The sequence below is a fragment of the Solanum tuberosum genome, unplaced genomic scaffold (assembly GCF_000226075.1).
Source record: "Solanum tuberosum cultivar DM 1-3 516 R44 unplaced genomic scaffold, SolTub_3.0 scf00002, whole genome shotgun sequence".
Taxonomy (NCBI): domain Eukaryota; kingdom Viridiplantae; phylum Streptophyta; class Magnoliopsida; order Solanales; family Solanaceae; genus Solanum; species Solanum tuberosum.
The window spans coordinates 74636-91423 of record NW_006238928.1 but is presented as its reverse complement, the minus strand read 5'-3'; the positions used below and the strand labels follow the sequence as shown (position 1 = coordinate 91423).

Genomic DNA, 16788 nt, shown 5'->3' with positions numbered 1-16788 from the left:
ACGTCCCATTCCCTTGAGAAGGACAGCTCTATTTGATCATTTGTTTGCAATATGACCTTATAGGTTGTGCATATGAGGCTACATTATATAAGTGACACAGTTTTATTGGTCATAACACTTTTGGTTTTGACAAAATAGTTTTTTGTTTGAGTTTCTTTGTCTATATATTTATATATACCTGTCAAATTTTCCTGTAGTTCCTGTCGAGCTCCAGACAACGTCCCAGTATCTAGAGAAAAACATTACACATTTTCATATTCACAAATAGAAATTAGTTGATTCATTTTCATGAAAAAAAAGATTTTTTAAGTGTCTGATTCCTTTTTTCTTCTTCATAAATATGTGACTTATAGTGGCTATTTTATTTCATTACAGTAAGGGAAGAGCTAGAGTTCTAGTTGCAGGAACAAGTCAAAAGTTTATATTTTCATTTGATAAATACACTTAATATGAATACATATTTATTCACAATCCAGTAAACGTTTTTAATTTCTATAATTTAAAATCGTTAAACTCAAAATTCTGGATCCGACTGTGATTATAGTGAACTTGAGCTAAAGAAATGGCAGATGAAGTTACCCTCTGTCTGTTTCATCATTAAGAACCTCAAGCAAATTGTCGACGCCATTGTATCTGATTCCGGTTACAATGCCATCTGGTACTGATAATGTCACTTGGAGAATACCATTGTCCATCACCACCTGAAATTTTTTAAATACCTATTAACTAGTACACTTAACTATACTTCTATTTTTTGGGTTTCCTACCTGTTGTCTGGTACTCACATTAAATCCCGACTAAATCCAGAGAGCGCACTACGGGCCTATTTCTATGCGCAGTACTCTAACAGAAGTAACTTAACTATACTTCATTATAAAAGAACAAATGGCTACATTTTAAGCTACATGCTCTGTATTGATTAAGGAACAAATGAATACATTAATCTAGAAATTAATCTTCTTTTTCAAGTACAAGTTATATGCTTCCACAGGCCAAGGCGGAGCTAGAATGTCGGCTATAAGTACCAATAGCTTTGGTTCAAATTCCGTATTTATCTTGAAAATAATTTAAATATGTATAAATTATTAATTTAGAACACAATATATACTTAAAAAGATTAAAATCCAAAATTCATAAGCTTCAAATCCTAGCATCACCTATGTCAACATGCACATATCAAAGGAATGAAGAACATATATTCTACAAAATGAGTACTCCCTCCCTCCCATTTTATGAGACACCTTTTTTCTTGTTAGTCCTTTTCAAAAAAAATGCTAGCTTAATATAATTAGAAACAATTTAATTTTAAAATTTCACTTATCCTTAATGAATGATTTACATCCACATAAATATCTATGAATTGTTTTAGATCATAAATTTTAAAAGTCTTCATTTTTTTCTAAAACACCGTGTCAAGTCAAACGGTGCCACATAAAATAGAATGAAGGGACTAATGTGTTTGACCATTGAATACAAATTGAAATCATTTTTAACTTTTCGTGAGTAATTTGAAGTTAAAAAAAATGAAAATACCTTTTTTGTTGTTTTCCAAAATCTTGAAAATTTTGGAATTCAACTTAATCAGTAATTTTATGGTCAAACGTGAACTCATAAAAAAAAGTGAAAAATTTCATGGCCAAACACCTAAATTATGAATAGATGATTACATGACGATTGTCCTGAAGGTGAAGCTGTACTCCTTGTGCCATAATTGATCTTGTTTTATGAATGTCTTCTTAACTACTGCATAAATGAAATTTCTTAAGATATGATAAGTCCAAAAAGTATGACATAAAAAATAAATAAAAAGAGAGAGAGATTGTTTACCTCTTCTTGTAGTTTAGCAAAGTGCAGGCATGTAAGGTATTAATATATACACCCGTTTTTAATCAGTAAGTACTTTTGTTGAATTTTTGTTTTTTAAAACAAGAAAGTAAAATTCAGTTGATGTTACCAAATTGTATATCACTAGTTTAATTTGGTATAATTAGACATCAACAAATTCAATTGTTATTCTCAATTATTAATTTAGGGGTAAATAGTCAGGTTATAAAAGATAAAATTTGACAAGTTTCTAGGCTAACAAGCTTCTGATGAAGAGGTGCACATTGACATCTTAGGCAATATCACATGATTGCAGGAGAAAAGTGAAAAGTTTTACAAGATATAATACAACTTCACATATTATATACATTTTAAAACTCAATAATGGTGTAGCTCAAGGAATAAATCCATAAAGTCTATTAGGTCAACACAAACGATACGTGTCATGGATTGAAGTGTTACATGCTCAAATATCTTAAATTCATCCTAAGGAGATTACTGAGACGCTTGTGTCTAATCCCAAGCTCCATTGATCCCAAAATAGATAGACTTATTGTATATTACAAGTCCATCTCAAAATGGCTAACAACATGTATAAAGTATTAGATGTTATTTTTGTTAGACTCTAGAGAAGCGTACAAAACAACCATTTTGATGTCTAAATTAAATTAACTGAATTTTTGATTCGTACCGTATTTCACCACTTGGTAAAATTATCTCTACAAGAAATTTATGCATATGTAAGTTAGAGGTGGCAAAATCTAATATGCTCAAGATATATACACCGTTAGATAATGTAACGTAGTTGTATGTAAATAGTATCCGATAAGGTTTGGAGTTGAATTCCAAGAGAATAACGAGAAACTAAATTTTAGTTGGTTGGCCACATAAACTTTCACCTTATTGGTGAGAGTTCGATTCCACTTTACAACCCCATCCACATTTTCCCTTTCCCTACTTCTATATTTTTATTTTTAAAAAAAGATGTGACAAAAGTAAACCGTGAAAATACAACCTATTTAAGTTGGGTGGATTATTGACCTGCTTATTTATTAGCTCAATTCATTTAAACCCACAAAAAAAATAGGTTGAAATGTAGATCAAATTGATCAATGAAAAATCTTATTAATTTTTTTTCAAATTTACTTTTTTTTTTTAAAAATAAAAAATTGATATGTTATATGTAACTATAATTAAAAAAAAAAACAAGAGAGAATTGCTTAGATGGTAAACACCTACCTCCACCTTAAGGTTGTGGGTTCGAGTTACCAAGAGAGCAAAAAAAGTGAGAGATCCTAGGAAGGGGTAAAAAAAAGATTTAAAAACATAATTAAAAGAAAGTAGTTTTATTAGGGCACTATAAATTATATAAAAAAAACAAATAAATAAAGCAATTAAAACTTATTAAAAATTTGACAGGTTGAGTTATTATGACCCGTATTTTAACCCATTTCAGCCCAAGTAACTTTTAGGGTTAAGTATTTGTACACGTTCTTGCAAGTATCTCTAGTTTTCCATTTTTTCTAAGAAAAAGATTCTTCTTGAGTGACATTTATACTCCATCTTCTTACTAAATTACATAATGTATTTATTGATTTCTTAATGAACGAGAGTTTTGCCAAAATAACACTTATTTTGAAACGGATGGAGTAATAGATTAAACTAAAACAAAATTGTAAAATTGAGAACAATTAAGGTCGCAAAGAATTGCATGTGATATTGTGATGTTTAGTATGCCTTTAAATCTTAAATTCGATTCAAAAAAAATATTCAAGAATATATGCGTTACTAGAAGGGCAAGTAGAGCAAATAGTCCAAATGATTTTTGTATAGAATTGCAAAATAATCAATCTCCAAGTGACTCTGTTTCCAATTTCTACTGACTTGTTAATTGTTATACAATATCGAATCCTTCAAAAATACACTACTTTTAGACAATCTGACTCATATATGGCGGCATGAGCGGATCTAGTGGCACAAATGGTACAATTTGTATAATAGCACCTATCATAGTGAGATAGTTTTCTCGAAATTTTCAACTGTATAAGTAGAAAGACACAATCCAAAAGCTAGCTATTAAGGTGGGAGAGCCAAGGCTATATAAGCCCCACATCAGCTTGCCATTAAGGACTCTGTAGATCGCGAGAATGCATGTTCTGATGCTTGCACGGCCTAATCAATCTGCTTCGAACAATCTAACAAAGTGAGTTTCATAGAAGGGAGGTTGTGGGATCCCAACTCTGAGGAAAGGAAGCTCGAGCATGAAAAGACAAGTCATGTTTAACCACATATATTTGAATGGTTTGCGGCCCAGACAAACGTGGACTCCCATGGTTTTCTCGGAAAAGAGTTGAGTATCCCTCTCTTTCTATTAGCTCCTGTAGGCTGTAGCTATGGAAATTTTGGATAATCTATGTATCTTAAAAAGATCGTTAGAAGTCTTATCCTCTATCTTTTATTCCGCAAACTTCATGGTTGTTTGAATCCTCTATTGTTATCTCATACCTCGCAGTAGGATCATAACAATATCCTTTGCATTTGCAAGTAATACATTACAATGTGGAATTTTATTGCTTTTTTAATGATAAACTGGTAATACAAATCGAACACAAACAATTTACTTACTTAGAATTATAATAATCTGAAACATTTCTTAGTTTGGTGGAGCTTCAAGACGAATATAGTCATACATAATCCCCTGGAAAGGACTTTGATGTCTTGGTTGGCCTAAGTAAATGGTGTTGTCCCCTTGCACTAGAAGATTTCCCTGTATGTCTATATTGTACAGCCAATATAATCCATGAATGCCATGCCTAGCAATTGAGTTATCTCTTCCAAACAATCCGGTTGTAAATAGAGGTCGGTTTGTGCTAGGATTATTCACCCGAACCTGCAAGTACAAGAATATAGTAAGGAACTTTCTGGCTTGAACTCTGATTCTGTTTTCAGTCATTTAGAAAGTATTAGATACTTCATTCGTTTCAATTCATGTGTCGTACTTTCATGTTTAGTTTGTTGCAAAAAGAATGTCACTTTCTATATTCAGTAACTCTTTAACTCCAAATCCCACATGACATGTTTAAGATTACAAGATTCAAGTATATTTTGGTACGTTACACAGATTTACTTTAAGATCACAATAGTCAAAAGTCTTCCTTAATTAATTTTGTTAAACTTTGTGTCTAGTCAAACTAAGACATAAAATGGAACGGAGGGAGTAGTACTTGAGTACAAATTATGCAATTTCACTAAGTCAAAAGTTAGTTATTTGCCAATAGTGATTTTTATACACTAATCAAAGACTGTTTCTGGTTATAGAAGTGCAATTCTGATCAAATTTGAGTAATATATTGAAACCAAATGTGTACCTGCACTTCAGCTAAAGTTGCAGATGCAATTGCAATGCGCAATTTATATGTTCCTCCTTGATTGACTGAATCAAGTTTAAATCTGATTTGCCATGTCGTTCCTTGATACGTGCCATCCTCTTTTCTCCTACACAAAAGATGGTTTCTGCTTAGTTCTGCTTCCCAATTTATATGATCACACTCTTTTGAAACATTGTAATTTGATTGTGAAGTACTAAATGATACGGATAAATGTTGGTAAAGAAACGAGGAATTTAACATAATATTTCAGTTTTCAACTTATCAGGTTGCTGATTGTAGATTACCTTGGAACCTGAGCAAAAAACCAGTCTTTTCTATAGTCACTTTTTCCAATTACATACACAAGGTCATCCGTTGGATATAACTCGGAGTACCTATCCCACAATCCATATTGCCTAAACCTGCTTAAAGACATTAATAAAGATGTTATTCTCAATGCCACACGACATTTTTGGATAGATGTGATGACATTTGAGAAAAAAAGGGAATTGTATTAACTACGTGGAGTTAATTTATCATTCCGTATTCTACTCTAGAGGAAACAAACTACTACATAAAGGTAGGTTAATAACCTGTCAGGATGATTGACGAAAACCTTGTTGATAAATTTCGGGTTGGGTTCAGGAACAAAATATTCTGCAGCAGTACGATCAGGAATGCCTATTTCCCATAATGTAGGGCCATCTCTTGGAGGCTGATATACGATTTCGTGCACATTAATTTTACAACCTGTTTGCATGTATCACGCGATCCATGAGATTCAGAGTTTTTGTTTGAAGAATGGGAGTTGAACTGAATAATAAACGTGGAGTCAAGACCTGAAGTTATGGAAATGGGAGTCCCATATACATAGTCCCCAATGAATCCAGGGACCCATGCATAAAGATTGTAGTCACCGCAACGTATATTGTTTATAGAGAAGTATCCATTGTTGTCTGATTTAGCCCAAAATTGGTAGTCCTGAAACAGAAAACACTAAGACTTTACTTTCTTTTCAAATTTTCAAGTTATCCAGGAGCGCTATACAGGAAGTCCTCTTGCTTGTTTTGATGCAAGCATTTTGTTAACATGTTTAATTTATTGATAAATAATTAGGTTAACAAAAATGACCTTGCATTCTCTTTGCCAGGAACCAGCTTCTCCTGGTCGAGCAAGCCCTACATACGCGCCATTTGCAGGTATACGACCATCACTCATGTACCTATCAAAAGTAGTTAAAATTCTTTAGAAAATCATATTAATTTTTATTTGAATACATTTTTCAAGAGTAAAAGTGTTAGTATGCCCTTACTTGTCTTGAACCAAAAGTCTACCACTAACATTGCCCCTTTGATTTGCTGACGGAAAATCTTTTGAGGCTAGAAAACCATAAGGCCAACTTTGAACTTCATGCTGCATCTACATCAGTATCCGATATAAGTACTTGATTCATTAATACACAAAAGTTGGAGTAAATTTCAGATCCTTTCACTGCTAAACCTGTATCTTGGCATCATCCCATAGAGCAACAGGATCTGCTTTCTTAACAGAATTAATGTATATAAACACGGGGCCAAAAACTTTCTTCCAGGCTTCGCCTTGAGCAAACTTTGGTATTAGATCAGCCCCAGCGTAATGAGTGCTTAGAAATGTCTGAGAATATCACAATTTTTTCACTTTTATTGACTAAATGTATAACCGCGGAAAAGTATTCTATTGTTGTGAATTCATCCATCTTGTTGAAAATGTATGTGGTAACAGTAATGAGTTAGAAGAAAGCTCTTACAGCTAGATTAGTTGGACCGACATGGGATGTAAGGCTCTGTTTGACAGGTCCACCAGATCGAAATTCATCACTTGGTGTAATTTGCCAGAATCCCACAGGTGGATCCATAGATATCCAGCCGTGGACCTTGTTGTCTTTATTATCACACGAGTACTGGTATTTATCATCGACCTGCATGCATGGGATGAGTAAACTCACTAACCATTTCGCTATAGCATTCTAATAATTCTTGAGTCCTTATGAAATGTATAAGTAGAAATATTGCTTCTTTGCACAAGTAAGCAGAAGTAATAAACTTAAGCCGAGAGCACACTTTTAGTTACTTAATTAGATCACATCTCAACGCCCCCTCCTCATCTGTGGAATTGATTCTTTTTTCATGCGCCAAACATATATGTTGAAATATTTTTTGCTTTTTCTTGGGTGGTGGAGAGTTTGACATAAGAATTTATGACCTCTGCATGCTCTGATACATCTTAAGCTAACGTTGTTAGAGAGAACATACTTTTAGTTAAATAATTAAATTATATCTCAATAAATGACAGAAGAAAATAGGCACCTCGCCTTTGAACTCAGGCTCAATGGGATCGACAAGTAGGACTGCTTCTGGATAAGCAAGTCGTTCCCCTCTAGGTGGTAACCTGTCATCAGGTAAAGGCATATATCTCCGCCTGTTATCTGCCATGGCCATATAATGAAACCTGGTCGATAGGTGTTCAAGATTTGACAATAAAACATCCCTCTTAAATGTTGCTAATGAAGATATACATAAGAGATTCACAATGTGTCTTTGATGTATACAAACAATTAAATCACTTACATTGTATATATATGTATCATTTTGTAAGTATGACTATGAAAGAATATGCCATCAAGGAAACATTAGCAAACAGGTCTATAAACCTACTTTCCTTGTCCATTACCAGGGGCGGAGCTAGAGGGTGGTAGGGGTTCATTTGAATCTCCCTCGCGGGAAAATCACACTATGTTTATAAGATCAAATTATATAGATGTTAAATCTCCTTGGTGAAAATTCTACCTCTGTTAGTCGTTATTACTACTTGATAAATAAGTTGGATGAAGAGAAAGTGAGTATTTACTTGTCTTTTCTGAGCTTGAACGCAATCCTAGTCTCATCAAGGTGGAAATCACGCCATCCCTCTAAATGTTCATAAATTGCATAAGAATAGAATCCTGAGGAACCTTTAAGCATTATAAACCTAAATATCATACTTCTGGTTAGTCATCAAGTATCATCTCAAATCCATTTACGAATCAAAAAATGCAACCAAATATTTAAAGAACGAAAAGAAAACCAAGAAAAAAACAACCTTTTGTCTATGTTCAGGGGAATAAGTTTGTTCTGAAGGGACACATCCCATTTCCTTGAGAAGGACAGCTCTATTTGATCCTTTGTTTTCAAAATGACCTTATAGTTTGTGCATTTGAGCCTACATTATATAAGTAACACAATTTCATTGCTCAAAATACTTTTGGTTTAACAAAATAATATTTTTGTTTGACGTTCTTTGTCTATATACATATATAGCTAGGTAGATACCTTTCAAATTTTGAAGTAGTTCCTGTCGAGCTCCAGACAACGTCCCAGTATCTAGAGAAAAACATTACACATTTTCACATTCACAAGGAGAAATTAGGTTATTCATTTTCATGATAAAAAGGGGAAGTTAAATAATTGATCTCTTTTTTCTTCTTCACAAGTATGTCATAATATGACTTAGAGTGGCTATTTTATTTTATTGTAGTCAGGGTAGAGCTAGAGTTCTAGTTACACGCACAAGTCAAAACTCTATATTTCCGAATCCAGTAAAAGTTCCTTTTCTAAAATTCAGAACCCCTTAAACTCAAAATTCTGGATCCGACTGTGATTATAGTAAACTTTAGCTAAAGAAATGACAGGTGGAATTACCCTCTGTTTTCTTCAGGATTTCGAGCCTCGAGCAAATTGTTGACGCCATTGTATCTGATTCCAGTTACAATTCCATCTGGTACTGATATAGTCACTTTGAGAATGCCATTATCCATCACCACCTGAAGAATTTTAAGTACCTATTAATTATTAATTTTGAACCCAATATATACTTAAAAAGATTAGAATCCAAAATTTGTAAGTTTCAAATCCTTGTTCCGCCTCTGTCAACAGGCACATAGTCAAGTGAAAGAAGAACATAGATGATTACATGGCGATTGTCCTGAAGGTGAAGCTGTACTCCTTGTGCCATAATTGATCTTGTTTTATGAATGTCTTGTTAAGCTTTACTCCCAAAGATATTATAAGTCCAAAAAGTATGACAAAGAAAAGAAAAAAAAACAAGAGAAATATTATGGTACAATTAGACATATTTTGTAGCGTGTAACAACTGATCATGAATTCATGACTAATATGTGGGACATTAGTGAGAATTTCAGAATTCATGAAATTTGTGTTTGTTTACAATATCTAACAAAACATCTACTTCAATTTGAAATTTTGATTCCAAATTCCATAAATGGTAGAATTTCAATTTCAAACTTAAGTTTTGTACAAAAAAAAAAAAAACTCATGCTCGACCAAAAGAAATTGTGTGTACCATATGGAAGCATTAAATTAAAAGTAGTAGCTAGTTATTACTACTATGATTTATTGGACCAGTGAATCTTTATAAAATTATGTATATTGAAAAGTTTGCAATAGCATGTTGTTAGAGTGGGTAAAAGTTCACATTGGTTGGGAAATGGACGGGTGGTTTGCTTATATGTACTTGGGCAATCCTCCTCTCATGAGCTAGCTTTCGAGGTTGAGTTAGGCCTAGGTGCATACATTATCAATCCGTAGACTTCAAATACTTTAATCTGTAGCACAGATGGTACAATTTTGTATAATAACAGTATAACACTGAGCTAAATCCCAATCGTTGATTGCATAAGTAATTGGAACAGTTTACATCTTGAACGAAACGTGGAATTTTATTGCTTCACAAACCAGAAGTTAATGCTAAACTGGTAATACAAATCAAACAGCTAACAATTTCTAGAATTAGAATTACTTGAGCTCTGTACAAGAAAGGGAAATCTGAAACACTGCTTAGTTTGGTGGAGCTTCGAGACGAATATAGTCATACATAATCCCCTGGAAAGGACTTTGGTTTCTTGGTTGGCCTAAGTAAATGGTGTTGTCCCCTTGTACTAACAGATTTCCCTGTATGTCTATATTGTATAGCCAATATAATCCGTGAATTCCATGTCTAGCAATTGAATTGTCTCTTCCAATCAATCCGGTTGAAAATACAGGTCTATTTGTGCTTGGATTATTCACCCGAACCTGCAAGTGCAAGAATATAATAAGGGGCTTTCTGGTTTGAGTTCTGATTCTGTTTTCGATCATTCAGAAAGTATTAGATAATTGACTACAAATTATGCAATGTGATCAAGGACATTTTGGTATGTCATACAAATATTTACTTTTGTTAAACTCAGTGTCCAATCAAACTAGGACATATAAACTGAGACGGAGGGAGTATGAGTACAAATAACGCAATTTCACTTGGCCTAAAGTTAGGTATTAGCCAATAGTGAATTTTATACACTAATCAAGGACTAATTCTGGATGTAGAAGTGCTTTCTGACTAATTTGAGTAAAATATTTCAAACCAAATAGGTGAGAAGTTGACATCAATAGCGATAAGTGTACCTGCACTTCAGCTAAAGTAGCAGATGCAATTGCAATGCGCAATTTATATGTTCCTCCTTGATTGACTGAATCAAGTTTAAATCTGATTTGCCATGTCGTTCCTTGATATGAGCCGTCCTCTTTTCTCCTGCAAAAAAATGTCTTATTACTAATTAGCAGGTAATTATAAAAGAGAGAAGAGTATGTGGCGCTGTACTTCGTCATTATTCATGCATAAGATGTTTTCTGCTTGGATAAATGTTGGTGAAAATGAGGAATTTAACATAGTTTTTCAGTTTTCGACTCTTCAGATTGCTGAATTGCTTACCTTGGAACCTGAGCGAAAAACCAGTCTTTGGTATAGTCACTTTCTCCAGTTACATACACAAGATCATCCGTTGGATATAGCTCAGAGTACCTATCCCACAATCCATATTGCCTAAACCTGTAAAGGCAAAAACGAAGATGCTATTCTCAATGCATATATTTACTGGACTGATGTGATGAACTTTTGTGAAAGAGAAAGGAACTTATTTTTAACTAAATGGAGTTAATTTATCATTCTGTGTTCTACTCTAGAGGAAACAAAAATTACGGCCAATAGATAAAGGTATATTAATAACCTGTCAGGATGATTGACGAAAAGCTTGTTGATAAATTTCGGGTTGGGTTCAGGAACAAAAAATTCTGCAGCAGTACGATCAGGAATGCCTATTTCCCATAATGTGGGGCCATCTCTTGGAGGCTGATATACGATTTCGTCCACATCAATACTACAACCTGTTTCCATATACCACATAATCCATGAAATTCAGAGAGTTTGGTTAAAGAATAGGCATAGAATTGAGAAGTAAACATAGTCTCAAGACCTGGAGTTACGGAAATGGGAGTCTCATATAGATAGTCCCCAATGAATCCAGGTACCCATGCATAAAGTTTGTAGTCACCGGGACGTATATTGTTTATGGAGAAGTTTCCGTTGTTGTCTGATTTAGCCCAAAATTGGTAGTCCTGAAACAGAAGGCATCAAGACTTCAATTTCCGAGGTGTACAATTATCATCATCATCCGAGAGCGCTATACTGTAAGTCTCCTTCTTTATGCAAGTTAATTTGAAGATTTTTAGGAGTAATTAGGTAAGCGAAAATGACCTTGCATTCTTTTTGCCAGGAACCAGCTTCTCCTGGCGGAGCAAGGCCGACATAAGCGCCATTTGCGGGTATATGATCATCACTAATGTACCTATCAAAAGTAGTTTAAAAACTTTACATAGTAACTTTTAGCTGAATACAATGTTTAATATAAATCCAAGGAGGAAATCATGATGTCCTTACTTGTCTTGAACCAAAAGTTTACCGCTAACACTGCCTCTTTGATCTGCTGATGGAAAATCCTCAGATACCGGAAAACTGTAAGGCCAACTTTGAACTTCATGCTGCATCTGCATCAGTAGCTGATATAAGAACTTTGGATTCAAAAACACATACGCAAGTATGGAGTAAATTTCAAATCCTTTCACTGCTAAACCTGTATCTTGGCATCATCCCATAGAGTGACAGGATCCTCCCCCGGCATAACAGAATTGAGATATATAAACACGGGGCCAAAAACTTTCTTCCAGGCTTCACCTTGTGCAAAATTTGGTGTTAGATCATCCCCAGCGTAATGAGAGCTTAGAAACATCTGAGAATATCACGATTTCACCTTTAAATGACTAAATGTATCCATCTTGTTGAAAATGTTCATGGTAAAAGTAATGAGTTAGACAAAAGGTCTTACAGCTAAGGTAGTTGGACCGACATGGGATGTGAGGTTCTGTTTGACAGGTCCACCGGATCGAAATTCATCACTTGGAGTAATTTGCCAGAATCCTACAGGTGGATCCATAGATATCCAGCCATGGACCTTGTTGTCTTTATTATCACATGAATATTGGTACTTGTCATCGACCTGTATGCACGGGATGAATCAAAGAACTAACCATTTTGCTATAGCAGCTTGAGGATCTATACAAGTCAATATGAGTTACTGTTAAGAAGTTTTCAACTGGTTCATGAATATACTTTTTTTAACCTGTCATTTATATTGAGGAACATCATCAAATTGATGAATCGATATTCCTCAAGTGATCAGCTATTTTGTTAAGTATCAATCGGGTTGGTAATAAACACAAAGATGTCAGAAGTGTGGTTTAAGAAACTGTATCCATATCCTTATGTGGGATATCATTTTCTAGCAAAGTTGAAGGAACCGAACAATCAGAAAAACCAGAGTTACCTCTCCTCTTAACTCTGGCTCCACAGGATTATTCAGAAGGACCGCTTCTGCATAGGCAAGGCGTTGGCATCTTGCAGGCATTCGGTCATCTGGTAGAGGCATGAATCTTTGCCTATTGTCTGCCACAGCCATATAGTGAAACCTATCCAGTGAAGTACCAAACTTATCATGAATCTATGATTAAAGAAATGATAAATATTTGACACTTGGACAAAGAATAATCGACCTCTAACTAAGTGAAATTGTACTGATAATTTCTTCCAAAATGGTTTTTATCTGAGGTTTATAGACCAGACATTTGGTTTTGAACATACAACTAGTTTTTTCTTACATTGATAATCGAGGTATCCACACCAACTTGCGTGTACCTAGATTACTTCCACGGGTTACCTATTACCTCCCATCAGCACAGATACCGGGGTAACTTTGTCCACCAACCACCAAGGCTAGACCAGATGAGAAGAAATCACCTAGTGTTTTTGCCTCGGATGAGTGATGACATACAACTAGTTCTTCTTACCAACCACTACATAAGCATAAGGGTAGGAAAAGGAGGAAAAATTCTTCTTACTTATCTTTCCGGAGCTTGAATGCTATTCTAGTTTCACCGATGCTGAAAGCAGGCCACTCAGGTGAACCAACATGCTCATAAATGGCATAAGAGTAGAAACCAGAGCAGCCACGGAGCAAAATAAACCTGTTACACCATCATTAGTTTGATTATCACAACAATATCAGTAATTCAACATTAGTAGTATGCACATTCTCATTTTACCCCATATGAAGTATTTAGGAACGAGATCGACCTTTTGTCAATATTCAGCGGAACAAGTTTGCCTTGGAGGGAGGGATCCCATGGTCGCGTAAATGATATCTCTACTTGATCGTCTGTCTCCTTTATAACCTTGAAATTAGTACCCTTGATCCTACAGTAATTGGTCATGTTTTGTGCTTAAATTAGCCAGATTTTGATTTGATCAATTGTAAATAAGTAACATAGAAAACCATACACTTCAAATACTCCAGTTTTTCCACCATCGGGAGAATTCCAGACAACGTCCCAGTACCTGATATTACATTCATAGCTTAAGGTCACCAGTTCTGCATCATAAAGAAAAGCATGCATACATATATACTGGGGAAAAAAAACACTTATCTTCACAATCCAAAAAATTAATGTACTTGTTTCAGATGTGGTAGCTTGTTTTATGCACTTAGGTAAACACAAATTACATTTTCATGAGCTCAACCTAAGAAATATGCAAGAAACATGTAAATTGAAGCCAATTACCCTCTATTAGATTCATCGTTAAGGCCTTCAAGTAGATTATCAACGTCATTATAGCGTATTCCAGTGACAATTCCATCTGGATTTGATAACGTGACTTGTACTAGGCCATTATCCATCATCACCTGCAAAAAAGTTAATGTTGTAACAACTTTATCTGTGTAGAGGAAACATCGTAAAGGTAAGCGCCATCTACTTTTCAAAATGTGCAAACATGCTCACATCCTTATTCATCTTTACATAGCACATAATAAAACGGAATGGGGTGCAGTAACTGATGCACACGGGATATAAATAGCAGTACAAAGATAAAAAATTAATCCTTAAAATGAAGCACGAGGAACGCGCCTGTCAACTAAGATATCATTTTCAAATTTCGTTGTGTGTATTCTTTTTTCTTCTGAAAATACTTGGAAAGAAATATAGTTTAATGCTTGCTAGCAAGACAAAAACAATGCAACAACTTTGCTAATTCAAGCAATAATTAAAGGTGTGTTTGGTATGGAAGGAAAGTATTTCCCTTCGTACCAAACACACCCAAAGAAAACAAATATTTAGATATTCCAAATGTTCTTTGTTCCTTACATGGCGATCTTGAATGTACAATCTCACTCCAATTGGAGACATTGTTCCAGGGCCTCCACTATGACAACAAGCTCCTGTAAAATATAAAAACAAGGAAAAACAATGTCAAATTGGCTCATTATGGTGCAGTTTATCCAAGTACATATTTGCAAGGTGGATCCAGGGCAAGTTCCGAGGGTTCAACTAAACTCATTACTTTAGTCTAAAGTTATGTATACAAATGCAAAAAATGTTTAAAATACATTTGATAGCACTGTAAAATTAGGAAGAAGAGCCACAATAGTAAAAGTTAACCTATATAGATCACGAGTTCAAGGCGTGACCTATATAGGTCACATGTTAAAGAAGAAACTTGTTCTCCATGTATTACTATACTAACCAATTTGTAGTTATGTTGGTTGTAGGAGTAGAGATGTACAAACTACATCAATAGCTATAGAACACATATATAACAATATCTAATTTTGTAATTAGACTTAACTTTAAGTACAGGGAAAGAAAATTCTTTTATTTTCCTGGCTTTAGCTTTAATAATCCACTTCCACTTTTGCTATTGCGCCACTATCGTTTGGTAAAATTAGAAATACCTTGGAAGTAAAGACGCCCAATTGAAGTAATCAAGTAATCATGAATGCATGTAAGTAGTGGTGGTAAAATCAAATAATCAGTCCTGGACGTTTTTGTTAAGGAGCGTTTTATTCATGTGAGACTTTCCGGCGTGAATCTGAATTTAATTGGGCTCCAATGTGGGTACCGAACACCAGATTGGAAATCAAAAATAAAAAAATAAAAAAATGGAACTAGCCCATGAAAACATAATCCGATTAAGTTTGAACGGATTATTGATCGGTCTATTTTTTATCTCAGCTCATTTCATTCCATCAAAATTGGGTTGATATGTATCCCAAATTGATTCATGAAAAAAGTGTCTAAATATTTTCAAACGACTTATATTTAATGTAAGATTTACATTTTTTTTTCTTTTTTTTAATGTAAGATTTACATTCATTTTAAATAATTTATCTGGTTTTAAGCTATCTTTGTTATGTAACATTTAACTTGATGTTTGTGAAATATTCATTTGATGGTTGAGATGTGAGAAGAATAAAAATGGGTTAATGGGAAAGAAATTTGTGGACTTGATGAAAATCGAGTATTTAATTTAACCTTTTTTTTTTATAATACTCAATTATCATATTAATTTGAAGCTAATAAAGAGTAAAGACCATAAATATAGAAATGTTGCTGTAGCAAAGTCGCGGATACAAAGCAACGTATAATGTGATTTCTTTAATGAGCATTGTTATTTTATTTTTTACCGACATTTCTGTTATTACTTTATTTGTAGTGTTTCTCTTTTATATGTTCCTTATGAAAATATTAACAAGGAAAAAATTTCTTTTTACTATTTTACTCTCATGTATGTGTTATGATAAATCTATCGTCATTCAACATTTATTCTATTAAGATATTTGTAGTCTCGAAAAACAATTACTACTACGGATAAGATATGGACAAAAATATTTACTAATTTTATTTTGAACTTCTAAAATGAAAAATAATTTAAAATAATTATCATTAGAAATCACGATAGATAATTTGAGAAAGAGAAAGTATTACTATTAGGGATCCTAACTTTTAGCATAGGGAAAATTACATTTCAATACCTTCGTAGCATCTAATTTACAAAAAAATAAAATATATATATATATACTAGTTTCACGGCATGTGCGTTGCACGTGTATATGTATATATAGTATACGATGTTGTAAAATAGAATTAATATTACTAAATTAATTTTTAGTAAATAATTATAGTTTAAAGAACATAGGACAAGTTCTTTTCAATGATTAACACAAACTGTCATAGAATTACTTGTATTTTGAGATCAAAATGACCAAATATAATTGAAACATTTCAAAATACATTCAAAGTTAAAATATGGAAGAAAGTGACATTTCTTTAATAATATTATTTCTTACTTCACTCAA

The 16788-nt window shown here is 33.7% G+C and overlaps 2 protein-coding genes across 4 annotated transcripts in view; both read right to left on the bottom strand.

Moving 5' to 3' along the window:
- Positions 1-4401: 4401 nt before the first annotated feature.
- Positions 4402-9248, bottom strand: LOC102595689 (rhamnogalacturonate lyase B-like). Its single transcript, XM_006337963.2, has 15 exons — positions 9180-9248; positions 8909-9030; positions 8540-8590; positions 8310-8429; positions 8079-8198; positions 7538-7679; positions 6979-7149; positions 6693-6845; positions 6505-6611; positions 6324-6414; positions 6032-6173; positions 5786-5942; positions 5498-5614; positions 5193-5319; positions 4402-4714 (listed from the first exon to the last, which is right to left on the bottom strand). Exons 1-15 carry the CDS (start codon positions 9219-9221, stop codon positions 4478-4480), a joined length of 1899 nt encoding a protein of 632 aa, XP_006338025.1. The 5' UTR covers positions 9222-9248; the 3' UTR covers positions 4402-4477.
- A 627-nt stretch (positions 9249-9875) lies between these two features.
- LOC102595358 (rhamnogalacturonate lyase-like) overlaps positions 9876-16788 on the bottom strand; it is an 11370-nt gene continuing 4457 nt past the window's right edge. Inside the window, exons 1-16 of one of the 3 annotated variants that reach the window (XM_015310151.1) lie at positions 15177-15209; positions 14798-14871; positions 14216-14337; positions 13935-13991; positions 13731-13850; positions 13496-13621; positions 12925-13066; positions 12427-12597; positions 12175-12330; positions 11982-12088; positions 11799-11889; positions 11518-11659; positions 11272-11428; positions 10977-11093; positions 10670-10796; positions 9876-10300 (exon numbers count right to left, since the gene is read on the bottom strand). In XM_015310151.1, the coding sequence (XP_015165637.1) occupies positions 10064-10300; positions 10670-10796; positions 10977-11093; positions 11272-11428; positions 11518-11659; positions 11799-11889; positions 11982-12088; positions 12175-12330; positions 12427-12597; positions 12925-13066; positions 13496-13621; positions 13731-13850; positions 13935-13991; positions 14216-14337; positions 14798-14839 (1914 nt within the window). In that variant the 5' untranslated portion in view covers positions 14840-14871; positions 15177-15209 and the 3' untranslated portion in view covers positions 9876-10063. Of the gene's footprint in view, positions 10301-10669; positions 10797-10976; positions 11094-11271; positions 11429-11517; positions 11660-11798; positions 11890-11981; positions 12089-12174; positions 12331-12426; positions 12598-12924; positions 13067-13495; positions 13622-13730; positions 13851-13934; positions 13992-14215; positions 14338-14797; positions 14872-15091; positions 15126-15176; positions 15210-16788 lie in introns of those variants that run through there. The other 2 variants (XM_015310167.1, XM_006337962.2) reach the window with 2 other exon arrangements.